Source organism: Echiichthys vipera (assembly GCF_963691815.1).
Source record: "Echiichthys vipera genome assembly, chromosome: 22".
NCBI classification, from domain to species: Eukaryota; Metazoa; Chordata; class Actinopteri; order Perciformes; family Trachinidae; genus Echiichthys; species Echiichthys vipera.
Genome location: NC_139847.1, coordinates 12,121,566 through 12,144,806, shown reverse-complemented (window position 1 = coordinate 12,144,806; position 23,241 = coordinate 12,121,566). Strand labels below are relative to the sequence as shown.

General features: G+C 39.7%; 1 protein-coding gene across 5 annotated transcripts in view; it reads right to left on the bottom strand.

Annotated features, from left to right (window-relative positions):
• Positions 1–23,241, bottom strand: part of LOC310964116 (receptor-type tyrosine-protein phosphatase delta) — a 145,537-nt gene that overhangs the window by 54,199 nt on the left and 68,097 nt on the right. For 4 of the 5 annotated variants that reach the window (XM_083937118.1, XM_083937120.1, XM_083937119.1 and 1 more), the window contains exon 4: positions 22,399–22,540. In XM_083937118.1, the coding sequence (XP_083793244.1) occupies positions 22,399–22,540 (142 nt within the window). Of the gene's footprint in view, positions 1–951; positions 968–22,398; positions 22,541–23,241 lie in introns of those variants that run through there. The other variant, XM_083937122.1, reaches the window with a different exon arrangement.

Sequence of the window (23,241 nt, the reverse complement as noted above, 5' to 3'; positions counted from 1 at the left end):
AAACCACAGATTCTTCCATTCCCCACTCATCAAATACTGACACTTTTTGATGTTGTGAATTACAGAAAAATCTACTAATGTTACTTAGTTAGGTCCAGAAGAGATTATCTGGACTATTATTAATAAGTATGTTAGTTACATAATTAAGTTTCACTTTCATGTGAGAAGGGACACGAACAACCGTCTCAAGAGTGAAAGTCCAGCATGTTTGCTCATTATTACCCTTGCACCTGACTTCTGGAGTTTTGCTCTGAATGTGTAATATTGACGAGGATGGTTTTACATGTAGTAAGTTGAAAGCCTGATACTGTACATCTCATACACAAGCTAAAGGGTGTCAAATATGATTTATATCAATGTTTCTGTTGTTTACATATCTTGTGCATAGGAGGAAATATCCATATAGGTGAGAGTAGAGAAAATTCCTGCACACGGTCCAATTATTTGCAATAAACGTCCATTTGAACTATGCAAAGGTTTGGTCTAATGACTGAAATAAAATAAAAGTAATAAAAGTATATTGTATGATATAAAAGTTTAAAAAAATAAAAAAATGTATAAAAGTTAATATTGTATTTTCTCTCCTCAAAGACATTACATTTAAAAATGGTTTTCCCTACTCATATTTAGTATTGACTAGGACACAAAATGAACAAAAAGCGAAAATGGAAAACATACGGTTAAGGCAAATAGTTAGTTAAATGAGTATAGAGTATTTAGGGAATAAAAAACTTAACATATTCACTTTCTTGCTTAAAGTTAGATGAGAGGGATATATACCACTCTCCTACATTATCTGTCTTTAAAACAAAACATATTTCTTTTAATGGCGGAAAAGAAGAAACCATAGCTTCACTGGCTAAACATGTATTCTGGTGAGGTGGAGCTTTGAAGTTCTTTGATGATGGCAGGTGGCTTCACTATGTTGAATAAGCTGGTGTCTCAACTTACCGACTGAACAAGGGCAGGCTACATCTTGCTGCCGTTTGAGATGTGAGAGAAGATAACTCTCAATGCTCCTTACTCCAAACATGTTCTTTTAGCAAAACAAAGCAAATCAAAGCCTAGAGCAGCTTTGTCTGAAGCTCACAGCTCTACACAGGAAGTATTTTCAGCTTGCAGCAAGTCATGATCTTTGAGAGGATGCAGAGTGGAATTTTCCATACGCCATGAGATTTACATATGCAAAATGTGTGCCTCTCTGCAAAGTTAGCTGAGTGTAAATCTGCAAAACAAGACCTGCTTATTCTGAATGCCAATGAGGTTCATGTGCACCTTTAAGTTTTCCTTTCCCTGCTGTGATATGGATAATTAGTGTCTTCCGCTGCTCTCGTAAACGGCACCTTTTTGGAAACACTTATTCATTAAATTTTCATGAGGAGACATCAGTCTGGAAACAGCTTTGAGATGCCTTAGCCTGCACACAGCCAAACGACAATCATGGCCGCCTTCCAAAAATGCTCTTGGGTATCTGGCATGAGAATCCACCTCGATGGATAAATCTTCTCAGAAATAGAACTATTACCAGTATTACAAATGAGTGACTTCAGACTGAACTGCAAAACTTTCCAATACAACTCTGTCCCTGCCTGAACTGATGTGTTTTGTCAGTGATCAAAGTTTTTTTTTAAATTATTAAATAAAACAGCCAAAGCAGCATTCTCTTCTCAAACCGGTTTAACAAATTCCTATCCTATATGTCATTTTCTTGGCAGTTGTGCACTGTTAGTTATATTGGACATCTTGACCTATGCATCCTTATATGGTTTATCACTGTAAGTCCTTGACATGCTGTGCAATAGTATATGTGTGTGGGCGCACGCTATCTTTATCTCTTCCCGTATCCATTAAGGTAATTAGAGTTGGCCCATCTTAACTCTTGTGAAAAGTTTGTAGGTGTTTGCTTGTTGTTTGTTGTTTGATGTACTGTTCATGAAAGCAATAACGACTTAGTCAATTCAGCTCAGTCACACAGTGGCCTAGTTCATGTCATCGTTAAAGTAGAAAAGTAAAGGGGGGGGGGGGCATGCAGCAAAGGGCCACAGGTCGGAGTTAAACCCGCGACTGCTGCCTCAAAGACCTTCAGTCTCTTTACTTGGGGCGACTGCTCTAACCACTCAGCCACTGGCCGCCCCTATTAGCTCTGTTTCTGATTTACAATTAACACAGTATTGCATCTGTTTTATTACAACACAGTTAAAGATATTCACATATACACCATTTTAAAAATTAGTGACAGTGCATTCTCCACACTGCATGAAGACCAAGCATAAATAAAACCAAAAGTAATAGAAAGAAGGTTAGTCATAACAACTTATCTTTTTTGAAAGCACCACGTTAACTATGTGAATGAGGGAATAATCGGAAAAACTGCCCTTTCAAATGTGTGCTCATTCAAATAGAGAAAGAGGGGGAGGAGGGAAGGAATTAATTGTACAAGGTAGCTCCTGTCCAAGCTCCCTGCAGCCTGTTCAAGGTCGAACAGACAATTAGTCGATTCTACAGTGAGTCAAAAGTATACCTGATCAAACACAATAGCCAGAAGCAAGCCTAGAAGCATGGATGCGTGTTGAATATTGTAATTGGATGTGACAATCCATGCGAAATAAAAATCAACTCCTGTGAAATTGCAATGTATTCTAAAACAAAGTGCTCAAGAGATCATAATTTAGCTGTCCTTTAAGAAGCCAGAATTTTTCTCATGCTGCAGTATGCATTGTCCCTGCTTATTCAGCTCGAAGGAGAAAAGAAGAGGGTGTGTGATAACAATCATTTTAAATTGTAAAATGTGTAGCATAATAGCGTTTAAAAATCAGGATCATGTAAAATGTCAGGACAGTCAAACCATAGTGTTTCTGTCTGATATACACTACTCATTAACTTCCATGTGGCTCACTGAAACCGTGAAAACGTATAAAAACGAGGCTTGGTCGAGTGCACAAGGGCACCAAACCCATCTTGCCAGTCCTATAGAATGCGTATGTTACATGATGCTGGCCCATAACTCCAGTGTAGGCAGCTAATGTGACTCCAGGCAGTGCATTTAAAATTAATGATCTGTTACAGAGGTTTCTGGCCTTTTTGAATGCATTCTTGCTCAGCCCAAAAATGTATTTTACAGCTGCTTTGTGCACTCACTCTGTGCAAATCAAGAATCGCCACAAAGTCATGACATCAACTGTGAGCTATCTCAAAACTTTTTTCACATAAGACGTGGAATTAAGATAATAGTATATATTTTTAAAAGATGAGTACATTGCAATCTTATGATCCTTGCAACTATCAAGGACATTAATTTACTTCAGAAAGAGAATTGGCAGTGTGAAGCCCCAACCACAGCGAATTCTAGGTTTATCCAATGTGCCAAAAAATGCAGTTGTCCGAGTGGCCACTAGGGGAAGGTTTCATAAGAGAGCAATTTCTCATTGACCCACCCCCCACTGTGTTGCAGTTGTGCCCAAAGTCAAGAGGTTAGTTTTGGAAGTACGTACATGCATACATTCAGAAAGGAGCTACGTCATTACATCTGTAGGGACACTGAGCTGCATCTTGATAGGAGTATAAATTTGACCAGTTGGTTATGCTTGTAGTGCATTTGTTGTTGAATGAGTGTTTTGTGGCTAATAATACTATATGCTGTGTGACTTGAGCATACAGCCCAACGCAACATATGAAAGTCAAATCTGAAAGGTAAAAAAAAAACTGAAAAAGGTTTTCTAAAGATTTTCCCTGCTTCCTTAGTCTACGTTGCTGAGAGCTGCAATCTCAAGGACAGCCTAAGACAAGGGCAGTTTCTGCTTTACAGACCCATACTGTATATTCAACAATGGATCTACACACTAAATGAGATGGAAGGGGGAGAAATGCTGAAGTCACCTTCTAAATAAGTGCTGAGCACTGGTGCTTGATATAAAAAGACTCCCAATGACAATTTGCACACATTAGCCACTGCCAGGCTATCAGGCAATATGAGTGTGCAGTGCCAAGTATGGGAGGAGTATAAAAAGGACATTGGCTCCAAAAGTACCTCAGTGAGCAGATTTCTGCCGAAGACATAAGGCCAATGGACATAAACTCAACCCATTAGCAGATTATATCTATTGATCACTCAGACAATATACGAGCACAAGTGAAATCACATTTTCCTTGTATGAAATCAGTGGCCATTTCAGTTTTTGAAACGTTGCTTGAGTGCAGCATAAAATCAGCACAATATGTCGTCATACTGCAGTGGCTACCAATAAACACACACAATCACAGCCGCTGTTCAAAGTAAACTTCCCGCCTGCTGTGAGTAATGGCGTGAGTGACAAAGTCAAGTAATATCCTCCCTGTTTAGGCTCTAATTAAATAAGCCTGATTGAGCTTTAAAAGACAAAGGTACCATTCAAATGTGATCTGTTACTGTTTACATGTTTGCTCAGTTAGTGTAACAGCAAGGTACTTGTATGTATTTGAAGTCTGAGAGGTGATGTTTACAAGGTATTACAGGACTAATGCAGTTACATCTATGGAGTGGAATTCAGGAAAAAGCCAGCTGATCCAGACAGTAAAACTAAGGCAAGGATGTGTGCTCGAGTTTGATATCTGCTCAAATGTTGACAGCTGTGAGACACTGTGTCTCCAGAAAACCAAATAAAAAACATGTACATCTCTTCTGCATAGTGTTGACAGTATAGGTTGCACTGTACACAGTGGTGGCTTTTTTTTGGTGATTGACTGTACACAGATGTTTTGAATGAAGCAATTACAGGGAGTTGGTCCCAGATGTCCGCTACTACTGCATGTGCTTAAGCTTGTAGGTTTACAGCTTTGAGTTTGACATGGTATCTGTAATGGAGATTGACAGTTTAAATAGTGGGATAATATGCCAAAATGCAATGCAACATTTGCCATTGTGTAGTAACACAAAAAACACACAATGTTAAGAAAACTGAGTATGAATCTGATCCTTAAGTCTAATTAAGTGAGATGTGTTTTATGTCACTGCAATCGCATTTGCCAGGAATTTGGGAAGAAAATAAGCCTTTGTTGCACCAAGTGAAGCCATAAAAACATAAGCCTTTCCGGTCACATTCTGGCTACAGTTCTGTGGTTGCTGCACAAGAATTGGATTCGGTCTGACCCTTTTTTTCCCAAGCAGAACAAGACTTTTCACCCTGTTGTTGAGGGTATTCTTCAGGGAAAATCCCTGCAGACCATAATAAGATATATTTGGAGGATGTATTTGAGTGGTTACAATCCACAAAGAGGCTGTCACAGGTCAGTTGCTGTAGCAGCATGGTGGAGAGAAGAGTGTGTCAAGACATATAATTGTTGTTCGGGTAGCCCACCACGCCAAAGAGGCTGGCTTATGGAAGCGTGGGAATTTGGGACAGATGTCTTCAAGTATGACACCCTTACATTTTACAATCCTTTTCCCTCTGCCCTAAAGATCATCATTGCCCAGTTTAGGAATCAATCTGATTCTTACCACCCCTCTCCGGATAAAATTTCAGCCAGAACAAAAAGTCCAGCCACAAAACATTACCCATGGAGTGTGACAGCACTGCTTATTTTTTTCCCAGTACCCTGAGCCAAAGCCATTTTTTCCCCACCACGCCATAGCATATAATTTGAAGTTGAGCCACACTGATTAAAGCTCTTTCCATGTTCGAACCCCCAAAGAAGTAAAAGAGAAGAATTTAACAGGGTTAGGGTGCTAATCATATTAATCATACAGCACTCTTAGTGCTCACAAGGACATCATTTGGAATTGGCTTGTTTCATGGCTTGCTAATGCGTTACCTGACCTAGATTGAATTAGAACTTGGTATTTTATAAACTAGAAAAAAGGTCATTCATAAAGAAAAGCCTTTAAGAGGAATTAAGATACAATCTTGAAAAACCTAAAAAAAAAACGACATTTAACTCAGAGCAGACGTTTGGTCTTTGTTGCATAAACTTTTTTTTCAAAATGAGGGCCTTGATTTGGAACACATTAACACAGCAACATTGTCCATTATAATGGGTTTACAGTTCTCAAAAAAAATGGTGCGAGCCTAATTAATACATCCGTTCAGAGACGACCTGAATCCTCTTCAACAAAATGTTCTGTTCAGCTCCTGTTCAACTGACGTATTCATTTTTTTTTCCTTTGGCATGGGAGAGGGGACTGTTAATTATGCTTTTGTTTTCACACAAACAAAATTACTCAACCAAACGTAAGAGCTCTTGATTAACAAAGGCAGACAGCAATTCCATTTTGTGCCAATTCTATGACGGCATCTGTTTTTCGCCCTCCCCTCTAATGTTTCACCACTTTCACCCACATAGTTGTTGATTTCCTTGCTCTCCTTACAAGGTACACTTAACACTGTGGTAAAACGGTCTACTTTTATAATCTAGTACCTAATGATTGACAGGTTCCAAAATCTTAGACAACTCTTTGCTTTACCAGCTACCTCCTGCTTAGTTAAACTACCTCAAACTTGGACTCAGACAGAGTTGCTTTACTAAACAATCCATCCATCATTCTGCCAATAAACTTGTCCCGTCTAGCTTGTATTCTTTATTTTCTATTGTCACTGAAAAAAACGCAGGTATTTCATTGGTCATTTTTTGTTTTAGTAAAAATCTAATATTCTTTTAGTCTTAACATTTCAATATATGATAGTGCTTTAAAATAATAACAGCTACAGTACGTTGACCTAGACCTGGACTCGATGCAACACTTTTGGATATTTATGGCACACATGGCTGGACATCTGGGATATACGTATGGATGTTTAGCATTGCCTCGGGTAGAATACTTGGGATTTAGAGAGCAACAAGTCAGACAAGCATTCAGAGTATTAAAGCACATGTCTAGCATTGCTCAGCAAAAAGAATAAATGACGAACTGAGATGTCTGAATTTTCCCCAAATGCCCTCAGAGAATCCAAAGCCTGTATTTATCTCATTGATACATCCCAGTGCTTTCTGGCACATATGATGTCCAGTCTAAATAAGATTAGGTTTTCCCCAAGTGCTTCCTTTGAGCCAGATTTCCCAAATAAGCCTCCTGGCACCTGCACTGGGTATATATTGCTTAAGTAAACCAATAATGGAAAACATGCTCAGCACTTCCATCTAATAAGGCATACACTCATGTGTGGTAGGGGACAATACTCAAATCCATCTCCCCGAGTTGTTTTTTAAGGGTTCACAAGCTAGTGAACTCTGAGTCAACCTTCAAATTGTTTAAAAACATAGCGTGTATCTTAACTGACGTGGTTTTTAATATTGCACAGACTGGAAAAGTCTCCAGAGGAGCTCAAATGGGAGAGCATGTCCCAATTATATGCATGGGGCCACAATTCTTAATGTTCCAAGGCCTTAAAAGAACTGATATGAGAAAATGTTAAGTGGCAAGGCATGACTGCTTTTCAGTTAAGGTTTACAATTGTCTTTTGAGGAGGACTCACAGGTTAGAACTAATCCTGTTGTCTCTTGTTTGAGAGAGTTCACGTTTGCTATGAAACCATATGATCATTTTAGCTCAACTGAGGATACAAAAGTATGTTTCAATTAGGGCTGAAACAATTAATGAAATTAATTAATGAAATGTAATCGAGTAACTTGAGTTACTCAATTAAAAAAATGCATCGAGGCAATATCTCTGCCTCGATGATTTGTTTAATTCCTATCTTGTGCGTTATGCGGCCTGTTCAGTGTAGGGATCATTGTTCCCCATGGACCGTTTTTTGCAGATGAACACCACTACATCCGGAAAAGGCAGAGGATCATTTCACACTTTAAAAAAAAGAAGACTACACAGTGCAATGTGTCCACTGCATACTAGAACTGTTATACTACAACAGCCCAACATCGATGATTCAGCATCTGAACTGAAAGCAGCCCGTTATTAATGCAACTTCACCGAGTACCAGTGTTCCGGTTTAGGGAGGGCATTTGCTGTATTGACAGATAAAAAGGAAAAGAATGTGACATATCAGCTGTCCTCGTGAATGCAGCTATGTTTAGTATTCACAAATGTTAACCATAACGTTACCTATCTGATCAGTCTTTATAGTTTTGTTTGAGGAAATGTGTCAGTGGCTTTTTGTACGTTGCTTGTTCTTACGGTAAACAGGAAGAGAGCGACTCGTTCTACCTGATAATATCTATCTCTATTTTCTAAATTAATCTATTTATCTTTGAAACCTGTTTGAGTAAACACGTGTGTCACACACACACACACACACACACACACACACACACACACACACACACACACACACACACACACACACACACACACACATCTTGTCTCTCTCTCTCTCTCTCTCTCTCTCTCACTCTCTCACTCACTCTCTTTCTCCTCTCTCACACACACGCACATGTGCACACTCAAACACAAATACACACATATTTATACACATAATATATTTTTTTGCAAAATAACACAAAGTATAATACATTTTTACGCAAAATCATATTTTTTTTATGCGATTAGTCGATGGAATAATCAGTAGGATACTCAATTACTAAAAGATTCGATAGCTGCAGTCCTAGTTTTAACCTTTATGATAACATTGATGGAGTGTGTTAGAGACTTCTGTCTGCTATCCCTCTAAGTTCCATAGGCATTATTTTCACAGAAAATTCCCTTATCTCATGGAAATAGGGGCGGTTGATTTTAGGTAAAAAAAAAATTACAAGAAAATAAGTCATGTACAATAGTTTACCTGTTAAATTTGAAAGACTACTACATGGTTTAGCCACTAATCATCAGTGATATCTTTTTGCCCAGTATACTATATTCCATGCAGTGGAAAAAATGGTTGCTGAAGTGCAACAGAAATTAGCTGTAAAAGTGCAGCTGGGCTGAGGAAATATTAGTTAATTAGTTGATTCTACAGGTATAGAGCATGCTAATGAATATTACTGTGAATGCGCCACAGTTGGCTCAAACAGCTAATTCCAATTAACAATAATAGTTTGAAGAGAAGCAGGCCCACTCCAACACAAAGTGGCATTAAGTCTCACTAGCCTGGTGCCTCTAAAATGTAGTTCAGTAATTTGCTGAGCAAATGCAGGCTTTAAGAAAATCACCAATACCTGAGGGAAGACAACGAGGGGCCATCTAGTATGCACTAAAATAGGAATGGATTGTGAAATACTATCCAGTGTGTTCCTTCCTCTGTGATGATGAACAAAATATAGGAGGACTAAGGTGCAGGCATTGAAAGCTCTCGTAACCCAAGGTTCATGACACTCTGTCTCAGTGAAAAATAGCATCATCCCCCCCTTTTGCCCTGCACTGATTGTTTCTTCCATAAATCCCCTTTGAGATTGTTTAATTAATTGAATGCTGCTTATTTGTCATTAAAAACCCTCGCCTAATGCCTAAGATTATGAGGAAACCATTGTGGAGTCAATCTATTAATCACCAGTCCTTTTTTTCCTCCAGAAAAACCTTCACAGATGAACAATTTGAGCCGTCCCTCATCCCAAATGACATTGGAGAACTAGTTGTAAAGATCTAAGTATACATACCAGTGTCATGGTACATCATTTCATTTAAAGACTTAAAAATCTCTTCCCACATACAGTCTTTTGGGATTGGTTGAGCGTCCACTACTCCCTTTCATGCATTTTTGGGAATTTTGGTTGGAAATTGGGTAGAATTTGAGAAACACAATCTCAGTCAGAAATTCTTGGAGTTGTGTTTTAAAATGACCCAGCCTATAGTGTTCCTCCAAGACTGCCATCCCCCGTAGACATTTTTATGGCTGTTGCTGCTGGGGCAGATTGGATCAGCCAAGCAGAGGGCATGCAACAGAGATGTACGCCACTTCTGGCAAGGCGCCCCAACTCTCCCTAGGCCCCATGTCATTCATAAACATGACGGATTAGCTGTGATATTCCTCCATTTACAACATAAGCGAAGGGAGTTGGAGGAAGAGAATGAAAGCAGAGAGTGAGTGTTAGTGTCGGATGCCCCTTAGGGCTAGTGCTAAAATGGATGGGTAAAGAGGGAGATGAAAAGGAGAGATGAAGCAGGAAGGGCGGAGAGGGGGCCTTTCTCTATAGGCCTGGCTGGGCAAGCGGCAAGGCGGGCAGGAAGCCAGGCACAAAGCTCCATTTACGCTCAGATGCCCCCCAACACCCCACCCACCACATGCACACACACGCGCACACACACACACGCACATATACACACACACACACACACACACACACACACGCACGCCTCTTCTCGCTTTAAAGACTACACATCAGCCCAGCCAGATGTGCTGTTCTGGGTTAAGATCACCTAGGGGGAAGGTGGAAAGGGAGAAAGAGAGATTTCAAGACCTTTTTACCTACAGTGATGTCTTTCCCCCACACTGCCGTTGTCCTATGCATTTACCTTACTCACTGACTTCCTCTGCCTCGATCCAGCCGCGGCTCATCTGAGACTTTCAAAGATGCTTGATGTTAAAGACTCTCCCTCAATCTGTCTTTGTCTGTCTCCCGCCTTCTTTGCCGTCTGTCCCTCTCCCACCCTCTTCAGGATTTCACTTTGCATATTCCATTTGCTGGTTGTTACCTTGAGCAATGATTCCATTTACTTCAGAAAACAGTGCCCCATTTATTCAGTTGGGGAAAGAAAGAAAAAACAATCTGCTCTTGTCATCCTATCTGCCATCAGCATTTCCCCCCATTATTATTAGTGATATTCAAAGGAGGAGGGATAAAACTATTTGAAAATACTTTGAGCAATTTTCCAAACAAAGCTAAAATGATGACGCTTATTTTCTCTCAACTCCATGAAACAGTGGCCTCTTCTTCTTTTAGCTTTTTCTTAACAGTCCATCAACCCTCATTTGATCCTCCTGAGTGAATTAAACACACAAATAAAGAGGACATGGCAGGGGATATATAAACAACACACACAACCGTCTCCTTAGAGACACCCCTGTCACTTTAAAGCATATACTGCCTGTAATCTGTTGTGATTTTATGTTTCTCACCCTCTGACTACTCAACTTGGGATGACTTTATGATGTGTAAAAGTTTAACAAAGTATACGTTTGTCAGCATTTATCATCTAATAAAACTTAGTTATTTAGGTTGATTTCTTTGTTTTGTCTTTTCAGGAGATGCTGTTAAAGGCAGAGGCCAGAAGCTGGTGCCAGCAGGGGCTCAAGAGAGTATCAGCAACCAGGTGAGTCTTCCGACCAGGCAGGAAAAAAAGACCAGAAGGCAAAACTGTGAGACATTGAGTCGCTTCATTAACCTTCATGTAATATACATTCAGTAGCAGGCGTGGCAGTTTGATCAGACAGGCGTTTCTAATACTTTGGCCCGAATGGTCACGCGGCTTATTTACAGAAATCTGTGTATGGTAGGGGGGAAAAAAGACTGTGCAGGAGTGTTCATGTGTGTATTGGAGGTGTGTATTACTTTACTAGCAAGAAAACACCCCATTAGCTGTCAGAATCCTTCCACAAAATGTTTGATCACTTTTAGCAGTTTGTGCATGGCAGTGACGGATATATTTATGGGGTCACGGCCCAGGACTCTTCAATTTAAACATGGTATCAGCAGACTCAGACAAGCACTCTCGGAGACTTGAGGTATAAATGTCTGAGGAAACCGACTTCATACAAGCTTACTTCCTCCTGAGAAAGGGAAAACCTAGCACCAGTCATTTCAATAATTGATATAGCTAAAAGCTTGCTACAGGAGAGGGAGTATAGAGATTATTCATGCTTCTTGACATCCTGCAGAGAAGGACCTCTTGGATCTCAAAGAGCTCTAATGGAAAAAAAGGGTTATATCAGGCTTTTCAAATGTATCAAAGGAGCTTTCTCCCCAAAATTGACTGTTGGAGACAATGGGTGTCACAGCAGGCAATGGGTGTCTTTAGTTTATCACGGAAATAACTATATTGAGGCCACATGTTTTGAGATTTGACAGCTGGGTTTAATGCTGATGAAACTTGCGATCATGATATGTAATGTTTTGCCCCTTTTTTCCATGCAGCCATAAAACATCAAGTTAGTCAATGCACTCATATTTGCTGTACTGAATGTAATAATGTAACGTCAACTAATTACATCCCAAATCAATTCTGGCCACATCATTTTCCTTCCAAAGTTGTTTGGTTGTAATTAGCAATCCGCCTTACACAGCTTGAAAAGTTTTCTCAAGATCATTAGATGCATTAAGGATGACCCTGCAGTACCCAATTAATCTAGTAGAAAAGGACTTTTGAGTGCAGCTGAGATCAAAGCTACTCATGTTAGCACCCCTTGACTACCTGGCTCAGACTAACACACTCTTTCAGTACAGCCAGTAGAGTATTTATCTGTTATGTTCTTACATGTCATTTCCTGTAATATGCACACAATCAGACAGTAGTACTCATACTGACGTTAGCATTTAGCTCAATGTGCAATTACAGCCTTTGCATGTTCATGGTTAGCATGGCTATAGTCTTTGAAGCCCCTTTCATGCATGTATTGCAAACCTGAAATGATCCAGGCATTACCAGGATGAGCTGTATGCGAGAACACAAATCAGTTGCATCGGACATCAAACAGACTTTACTTTGCCAGCTCCCTAGTACAAAGTCTGTGTAATGTCAGATTCAGCCCATGTGTGAATAGAGAAGGTTATTGTCCGGAGAACGTGTTAATGGCATTTCTATCATGTGGAGAAAACAAACATGCGAAGGAAATGAAGAAGTGATTAACATGAAGAGGGCCACAAAAATGTGTAAGTAAAGATTGGAGATTCGGGAACTTCTGTAGGTAGGAGCCAACGCCGAAATTGACGGACAAATTCGCCAGCCTTGGTTGTTTATGACAAAATTACAAACAGGCTACGTGTGTAATTCTGCTTCCTGCATGCTCTACCCAATGGCACCCCCCACCTTAACAAGTATTTGTAGTAGGTGAGAATGTGTCTGTCAGTATGTATGAAAGGGCAACTTTGGACGATGAACTATCTTGATTTGTTGGACACGAGAAAACTGCTTTAGCCTTGTTTATATCAAAGATTTTAATTGGCAAAGAAACATTTTTACAAAATGTAAAATTAATTTTCCATTTATTGTTATTTACTGTTTAAATGTACTTTCACAGAATCTAAGAAACAATTAGCCATTTTAACCATTCCTCTACTAAAAATGCTGCCAGTAACGTGAGGTCCCAATGGAGAAAAAGACGACCGGCTAAGGAAATTCAAAACAACAAAAACACATTCCTCATTTGTCTTAATCAATAATTATTAATTTAGGAGGCTATGTTTACTTTTATTCAAACTAATTCCGAGCCAAACCATTTGCTGAGTTATCTATCATGTTCAGTGTGCAGTCCAAGTGCCTTTGTGGCTCCAGCAGATGTTTTCTCACACGCTATGCAGACTGTAAAGTCTACCATCCATCTTGTTGGCAGCAGTTATGCCTTAAATCATCTTACATACTATACAGATACTGATAGGCTCCCATGATTAACCACGCCATAAGATATAAGGGAGTGTGGGGGCTGTTTTTTTCTAAGAAGAGATCAATTTCTGTGAGGACAGACAACTCCATCTTTTTTAATTACAATAATGAATAACTTGTCATCATGATTTCCATTTTTCTGATATATGAGAGAGTGAAGTTGGTAACTGGGGGAAGAGTAGCATCAAGTCAGTATTGGCCAAATCCTAAGCAATAACTCTGTCCGTAGATATTTTATGAAACATCTAATGGACGTGGAGATAATTGATGGTCTGGTAAGTTGGTTGCACTTTTTCATTATTTGTCCCAGCATGCTGACCCGAGAAAGAGGAAAAGCATGTCGGTTTCTGAGAAAAATGCACTGAAAATAACAATAAATTACTACTATTAAACATTAACCCTCTGAGGTTTTTTCACTGTTTATGTCAATATCTTAGCGTACAAGCTGGATCTATATATTGCCAGAGACGGTTTCTGTAATACCAGTAAATTACAAGAAAAAATATGATATTATTATTATTATTATACATTTTATTTGTATTTCACTTTACATTCAACAATCTCAAAGTGCTATAGAGCAGAATTGAAACAATATGAAAAATAACAGGTAAAAGGAAAAATAAGTAATAAGTTGAAGGGAGAACATATAAAATATATGTTTCAAAGTTCTACATATTGTTAGATACAGAAGCCCTTAAGGGTCATACATACATACATTTTATTTCCTCTGCTTTTTCGTGATGACAAGATAATTCCTACATTTTCTCGTAAATGGTAAATGGACTTGTACTTGTACAGTGCCTTTCTAGTCTTCTGACGACTCAAGGCGCTTTCACGCTACCTGTCACATTCACCCATTCACACAGACATTCACACTGATGGCAGTGGATCTACATACCATCCAATCTAACCATTTACACTACATTCACACACCCCTGCGCATAACGAGATAATTTTCCTTTGTTTTCCCGTGATAACGAGATAATTCATTTGAGAACTTGAGAAAACAAAACAATAGTGTAGTTTATTAAATCATTTCAGGAAACATCATTCAGTGTAGCAATGTCAGAGGAGCAGGAGACTATCGATCACCATCACATATATCTTCAATCAAGGCCTGACACAGGCTGAAATAGCTTCATGCCTTGGTATTACAGATAATGTACACACTAGTGTGCGTCATCTAAGGGCGTGATCACACTGTCCTTTTGGCCGCGGCCAAAACCGGTTTTTCAGCTAAAGCCTAGTACCTTTAAGCCATGTGAGTGCACCCGCTCCGCGCTCAACTGCGGCCAGCGGACCGTCCACGGCCCACTTGAAAGAGGTGGGCTTTAGCGGAACCGTTTGCACATGTACGAGCACGAGCGTGCGCACGTGTACGAGCACGAGCCCTACGGCAGTAGCGTTATGTCCGCCTGTTCGGACATGTAAATAGAAGGACGGACCATGCGCGGACATTTAACAACATCAACAATGGTGGTGAAAGGTTCACGTTGGTGTGGTGCGGAGGTGGCGTGTTTACTGCAGATTTGGTCGGATGAAAATATTCAAAAACAGTCGACAAGACGCACAAAAACTCTGAGGTCTGTGGAAAGATTTGTAAACAAAGCCACACACACGCGATCAATGCGTGTGACGTGTTACGGCGTGATGGCGTATGGACAGCAAGAAGCATCGGCCGGCCCTGGCAGTGTGAGTACAAATGGGGCTGGGGTGCGGGGGGGAGAGGGAGGGGGGACAGGTACCCTAAAGTCCGGGTCTCGGTCCGGGAGGACAGTGTGAGCACGCTTTAAGAAAACGGTTAGCAAGGCTTCAGCTTTATCAGAGGAGAAATCAAAGTGAGCCTGATGTCCTCATTAACTACATGTTTTTATTGCTTTTTATTTTAACAAACTTTATTGTCAACAATATTATATTACAACACCATAAATACCAGTACAGGGAGAAGTTTAACATTGCGCACATAAATATACAGATTACAGTTTAATTTCATAACACTAACTAACCAAGTGTAATCCTCTGGCAATGTTGTCCATAGTGTTCTTCAAAATATGTGAAGTCTTTATGAGGCATGACATTTCACGTGTGATAGAAATCTCAGGACTATTACATTTTATTCATTATCTATCAAATTAATTATGTCGTTTTCTTGGGAAAATGAAGGAAAGTTATCTAGTTATCACAAGAAAATGGAGGAAGATTGTCCCGCTATCACGGAAAACTGAGTAACTAAATAAAATGGATGTATGTATGACCCTTTAGGGCTTCCGTAGTAAGAGGATACATCAGTATAAATTGTGCTTCCTAGTGGACCGACAACTTAGGTTATACAGGAATGCAGTTCCAAGACGTGTGTAACAAAAGAGTAAAACACCTTCAGTGAGTCAGGATGTTTCCACTGCACTATTTTTTGTAGGAAAAAAATATATTTTTCTAACAAAATTGAGTGTTCCATGTGGCAGCCCAGGTCTTGCCATCTATAGAGCTCACACCAGTAAACCAGCAAATTGTAGTAGCTGCTGGCCCCCTGCAGTAATTTTACAATGGCCACTTGCTTCTTCCCCACTGCATCCCTTGCTCCGACAGTCCGAGACAGCTGACACAGCGTATCTTGCTAAGCAATATGAGCATGCAGGCCAGCTTTTGTTCATCCCTCACTCTGCACTTGTTAGAAGGAAAGCATAATGCACTTAGAAAATGGTGCAAGAGCACACAGATTAAAAAAGAAAAGTGATGGTTAGGAATGAACATTAAGGTGCATTTTGCATATTATTATTATTATCAGTCAGTCTTAACAATATTTCCTGGGTTTCTGTTATGAAGGCAGGTTAACACAGTTTATGTTTACCAGCCTACTATGGATATCCTTTAGCAAGGCTTGGAATAGAAATTAAGCAGCTTTTGCTTTCTTTTATTCAGTGTGAAGACCATTTTTTTTCACGACAATGACAAAGAGCCGGGTGCATACATTGTCTATGAATAATCACTGATCATGTAGCAGCCCTTTCATTGTATGTGGAAAGATCTGCCTTCGCTACACAGCTTTGACCGTGCCATTGCACCATTCCATACAAATGGAAATGATGCATTCTGTTTTTCCGTCACAGGAGAGCGGCTTCCCATTTTCCGCTCCCACTGTCAAGTTGTGCACAGCTGCATAAGTTTGCACGCTTGTGTGTGGGGCACAGGAAATGGCTGTTGACAGCATAATGGAAGTATGAGGATGCAATATAAATCCTTAATCATGCCTGAATCATGAACTGCAGCACTCAAATCCACACATCATTCTGCTGGAACTATTGCTAGCAAAGAGCCTAGACCCTGTCAGGTGTTTTGCCTGCATTTTCTGGGTATTCCTTTTGTTTACTTTAATTACTTTGTGTACAAAATAAATTCAACTTAACTAACATCCTCAATTCGCTGATATTCTTTTTAGAGGCTAGTGCCAAATCATATTCCAGCCATGACACTCAAAATGTGCTGTTTCCTCATTTCTCAATTCTTTCCTGTCATTCTCAATTACAAAGTTAATTAAGACAACCTTAATTTAAAGACATGTCACATATGGGTTAGGTCATCTCATAGTTAATCAAAACAGAGGGCAGAAAAAAAGTGTACTAAGGGAACCCATAGCTCATGCCGTGGCCTAGCAGATTGGACTCAGAACATCATTACATTTCAGGGTTCGCCTTTCATGCAAATCGCTTCCCTAAGCTTGGAAGTTCATTACCAATGGCACTTCCCATCAAGTTAGAGGCCAATCCGAATACTAATATCCCCCAGTACTTTGGGTTTGCACCTCGAGTCCCCTCTCCTCATGGTATGGCAATTACAACAATGTGCTTTTCCTTCATGGAATTAGGCATCACCCCCTGTGGCAAGCTTACCACAGCAGATGCTTTGGAGTCATTTCCACAGACCATTGGAGCCCAAATGAACTAAACAAACAGTCACTTTATATGTATTAGACCTGGTGTAGTAGTACTTATCTGTGTTTGCTTATTAATGTAGCTCTCCAATCCTGTATCATAGACTTGTGTGCAAGTTTACTATTTCTCCACTAAAAGGGCCAAAGGAGGAGAGAAATCACTTTTGCTGGTCATGTTGACAACCCAGACTTAAAAAATGTGCAGTTGCATTTTTCAAACTGCAGTTTATGTCATGTGGAATGATGAGTAGCAAACCAGCAGTGCTGTGTTTATTGTATTGTATGAAGTAGTTTTAGAAGAAGAGAGCTTTTTGGTCCCCTAAATAATATATGATCAGGTAACCTTGTGTTACCTCAAGTTGCCCATACAGTATGATGCCCTCACAATGCAGTGCTTCAGCCTACTCCAAGCTTCCTGGAAGTCATTCTAATGTTGAGTCTTTGAATAAGGAAGGGGATTGGTTTGGCATTATTATGGATGTCTACAACTTGAAGTTATAACTGTTTAAGTGTAAACTCAAATAATATGGCTAGCTAGAGTTTATCATAGCAATGTAGTATCATAGTAAAGCATGATATGGGATAATATGTAGAGGACAGACAAAAAAAAAAAAGCATTAGGCTCTGTATTTTCCTTCCCCCCCTTCCTTACTTGAAAAGACTTTGATCTAATACTCATCAAGAAATAAATGAAGACCTTTTAGAAATGTAATTGATTTGTGCTCCCCTGACGCATGTACTGTTATTGTTGTGTTTGTATTATTTTATGTCTAAGTCTTGTGTTATGCTATGTTATGTTAAACCATAAAATGTAAATAATTTTTTTTTTTAAAAAGCATGATATGACAAGCATTGTGGCGATTTGTGAAGTCGCACTGTATTTCCGTTTCCTGTTAATACATGCATCTCGTTACTTTTCCTGCCGACGATTGCGATGCAGTAGTCACTGATGAGGCAAGTTATGATGTTACTGTGACAAGTTTCATTAAACACTATAACGTGACTATTTTATGATGTTATGTTGTTTAACTTAAGTGTATGCATTGGGTTAAGTCTGTTCATTGTGTTACTGTAAGACACAAGTTTCAGTAATTAGTTTAATCCCAACTAGTTGCACTAAGTGATAAGCTAACTGGCTAGCTCCTATAGCTGCCTTGTATTCCTGTTAATGATCAAGTAATGTGGTTCATTGTGATTTCTATAGCATCATAATAACATTAATGACATTAATACCTTTAGTGTTTAATACTGATGTAGAGAAGATGCAGATTTAATGTACAGCCATTAATTTGTTTATTTGGGTTTTATTTCAGAAAATGTATGTGCAAGTGAAATACCGGTGTAAAATCACCCCAGGGTCATTTTAGGCCATTTGGGTCATCAAATAAGCCATCAAGACATTTTTTTTGTGTATGAATTGTTAACGTAGATTTTCCAGAGAGTCGCTAACAGCCTGTCGCGACAAACACGGATAAGCTCGTTGCGGCGAGTTGGACGCATTAAAACGTCTTTTTTTAACCACTAATACTGCTCCAAATAACACCAAACTTCTGCAGTAGCATGATTAGAGTCCCTTCACATTAACCTAAGCACCAACAAAGTAGTATGTGAACAAGGAGTGCATTAAAAGAACCTTTTGAAAGACTTAGCTACTGGCCCCGGTACTAGCTGCTCCATTTAAGTCGATTACCAAATGCAATCCAAGGGGAAGGAGCCCATTGATGATTTATTCCAGCAAATGCTGCAACACTTTACTGTACTTTACTGTAACTTAGTTCAGTAAGAAATGCTGCTACACTTTTAACACTGTTATCACTTATCGCTCCTTATCACTTATTTATTTTGTACTTATTTTATTTCAATATGCTACTAAACTGCACGGTGCGTATTTATGTATATTGTATATACTTACGTTTAACCACAATGTCCGTTGCACTCTGTCACATTAGTTATTGTTTGAATTATTTTATGTTAGCTTTCTTTCGATTTGATTTACGTTTTTATGCTTATTGTCCTTTCCCATCTTTGTATTGAAACTGTTCCACAATAATTTCCCTCGGGATAAATAAAGCTTCTTGAATCTTGAATCTTGAATCTTAAAAAGACGTCAACATTGTGGTTTGTGGCAGTTTGGTGAAATGTCCCACACAGCTTTTCTCGCTGCACTATTATGCAGATCTCAGGGGTCGAGGGAGTGTGTTGCCTTAAGAAGCACAGTGAGTGCATGCACGGGTAAGGCCGACTAGCCTGCAAGTTGAAGTGAAGAAAGACAGAATGGTTCGTGTTTGTATCTTTCCCGGGTGCGAAACAAAAATAAAAGCTTACAACCAAGACACTTTTCATAGGAAGCCATTGCCATATGATAACCGTGCTCTGATAAACCAGTGGCTTATTGTTTTGAATCTGGACATTGAGACGCCGATCGAGACGCTTAGGCAGAGGAATTACCATGTCTGCCACAAACCACAACATTTACGTGTTTTGCTGGAACCAATCATCAATGGGCTCCTTCCCTTTGGATTGCATTTGGTAATCGACTTGAATGGAGCAGCTTGTACTGGGGCTAGTAGGTAAGTCTTTCAAAACACACTTTTAATACACTGCATGTTCACATACTACGTTGTTGGTGCTTCGGTTAATGTGTAAGGGACTCTCATCATGCTACTGCAGATGTTTGGTGTTATCGTGAGCAGTACTAGTGGTTAGAAAAGATGCTTTAATGCCTCCAACTCACCACCCGGAGCTTATCCATGTTAGCCACAGCAGGAAAATCTACGTTTATAATTCATACACGAAAAAAATTGTCTCGATGGCTTATTTGATGACTCAATTTGCCTAAAAAGACCTTGGGATGATTTTACACCGGAATTTCACTTTAAATCAACTAATGACTCTCTGACCTGGGCCCTCTGACTGGAGCCCTGTGGCCACAATCACATCTCGCTAACCAGGTTAAGGGGTCGTATCCCCAACAGCGCCAGATCACAACAGAAGTAATTTAAGGAGGATAAAGGATATATATAAAGGATACCGTTTCTATAGAACTTGTCCTTAAACAAACTAAATGACCTTGTTGTTATTCATCTTATTTTATGTTCACACAATTCTCCTCTGCTCTCTGTATTGTGCAGAGTTCCACCACGGTGTGGACAAAAATATCAGTGTTTTTTCAATCAAAAAGCTGTAAGCCTAGGGGAAACATTGATCTTGCTTTCTTTCCTTTGGCTGTGACTGCTATCATGGCTCATAATAACTATTCGGTTCCTTAATTTTTTTTTATTTGCCGTTAAAAATGTCATCACAACAGAAAAACATTTCCTCTGTAAGACCTATCAGACACCAGATGTCTAGCAAATGTAAATGCTCAAACTGGGTATAGGTTGAATCCCTGTTGTGTCGTTGCACATGGCGACAGAGGGTAGTGAATATCAATTTTGCAGATTATTACCTAATCATTCACAATGACAATATTTGCTTATATGTATCCAGGGAAGGTCATGTGACGACAGTGAGCGCGCAATTTTTATTTGCCGAGAAAGAAAAAAGCTTTTCCCTGTTTTTCTCTTGTTGTTTTTGGGTCTGTGATAGGCCTCTACTCGCCTTCAATACATTGATGGGAAAGGAGAGCAAACAGAAGAGCAAAATGGAAATGATAATAAACATGCTAATGCTAGGCCATGGAGCCAGGAAGAGCAGCTTCTATACCCGTCCCTCAGCTGTGTGTGTGTGTGTGTGTGTGTGTGTGTGTGTGTGTGTGTGTGTGTGTGTGTGTGTGTGTGTGTGTGTGTGTGTGTGTGTGTGTGTGTGTGTGTGTGTGTGTGTGTGTGTGTGTGTGTGTGTGTGTGTGTGTGTGTGTGTGTGTGTGTGTGTGTGTGTGTGTGTGTGTGTGTGTGTGTGTGTGTGTGTGTGTGTGTGTGTGTGCGCGTGCGTGCGCGCGCGCGCGCTATTGCATATGAGAGCACCCACTCGCTTTTTGCTCCAGAGTAAACAGGAGAGAACTACGGATGACCGTGCCACCTTTCTCTTTCAATCTGCCTCTGGAGACAGTGCAAAGGGCCCTTTGTTGGCTCATTGGTGAGATAAGAAGCAAGGGGGTGGGGGGTTCATACTCTTTCAGAGACAGCTTTTTTTCTATAGGATGGAAGCGCCGCTCTCAATAGAAACTCATTTGCCATGTTGTGTAATTGTGGGACATAATGGAGCACACCTCGTTCAGGCAGCCCAAGGATTTTTTTTCTAAAGCGATTTTCTCCATTCACAGCCCAATAAGTCATGTTTTAGAGAGATATTACTCAGCCTTTTGAGCTCAGGGCCACCACATATTTGCCCTTGAATGGAATGTTGTGTGTAATCAAGATGAAAATTTGCTCAGTGCTTATTATAAAAGAGGCACTGTCAACCAACTTGATATTTGTCATTTGACTTTTATTTTCACTGAAAGTAAGCAAAGTGACGGACCTTTCCCGTCTGGATTGTTACACATGTACGTGCAGATGAGTGCTGGCTGTTAACAGCCACTGGACACTGAAACATATCGGCACCATTAACAATATTATGCTGATTAATGCCATGATAATACATCGTTTTATTTTATACACGGCCAAAAGAATATCAAAGCTTTAGTGCAGTGATGAAAAATGACTGATTTGAAAATTATTGCTGAGCTTTTCCATTAAAACACCGCAGGCTAGGAATGGATGGGTATTTGCATAATTTAACTGGCATCTTAATTATTGTCAGGAATCTGTATGCAAATGACTTAAGTCACTTAGAAGCGGAAACTTACTTGGCTAAATGGCTAATTGACTAAATCTTATCATGTTAGAATACACAACGTGAGTGTAGCCCAAGTCTCAAATTGGGTATGACTGTGCGGTGCGACAGTAAGAAACAAAGAAAAGAGGACAGGACAGAAATAAAACAAGAAAATGCAAGTAAACCTGGGTTAGCTGGGGGAAAAAGGACATGTTAGTGGTGTGTGTCTTTTTTTTTTTTCCTGAGAAGGACCTACCACGTAAAACAGTGAGTCTGGTGGTAGCACTCGTCTCTCCAACACTGTTGGAGGCGACGCATTCATATATGGCTTCGTCTCGGGGCGTGCGCAATGGCTGAATTCTTAGCACTGAACCAGAGCCGTCGTCGAACTCTATCACCTGCAGGTGCGAGAGACAGGATATGTTAAAGGAGATTTTTTGGTTCACAATGGGTGAGGGACCTTCTGCAGTGAAAAAAGACAACATTGTTGAGGACATTTGGCTAACAACACTGATGGTGACTGACAAAATGTGCTTCCTATGACATAAACATAAGCTGCTGCCTGCTGTGCATTGAACCCTAGTGATTTTATGTTCATTGTGGTTTGTTACTGTTCATGAACAAAAAGGAACGTCAGGATCCGTGCAGTATTAGAATGCTTACAGATAACATGTAATGAGCATATTTGATTTATAGGTTGTAGGTATGTCCATTTATTATATGTTCAGATGTGCTTTGTCTTAATTGAACTATTCTCTATATACTACTAATTTGTGCATTCAACTAATTGATACGGCTGACTAACTTTAAGAATGGGGAAAGTTATCGTAGTCAGAATTTTTGCTCATATATCAGGTTGTAGAGTGAAATTTAAATCTGTGTCCCACTCTTAAAGTTAACACTCTATCCCTTGAAAATGCATCACACTGGTTTGTGTCAATGGGACAGAAACAAGCACAAACAGTTAAAGGTGGCTTGATAAACGGTTACGGACAGTTGTACCATGAGGTGAGATAGTGGTACATAAGACAAGACCGAGTGTATTGGACGAACGACACATAAAAATGCTCACAAACAGGTGTTTGTTGTAGCTTATTCA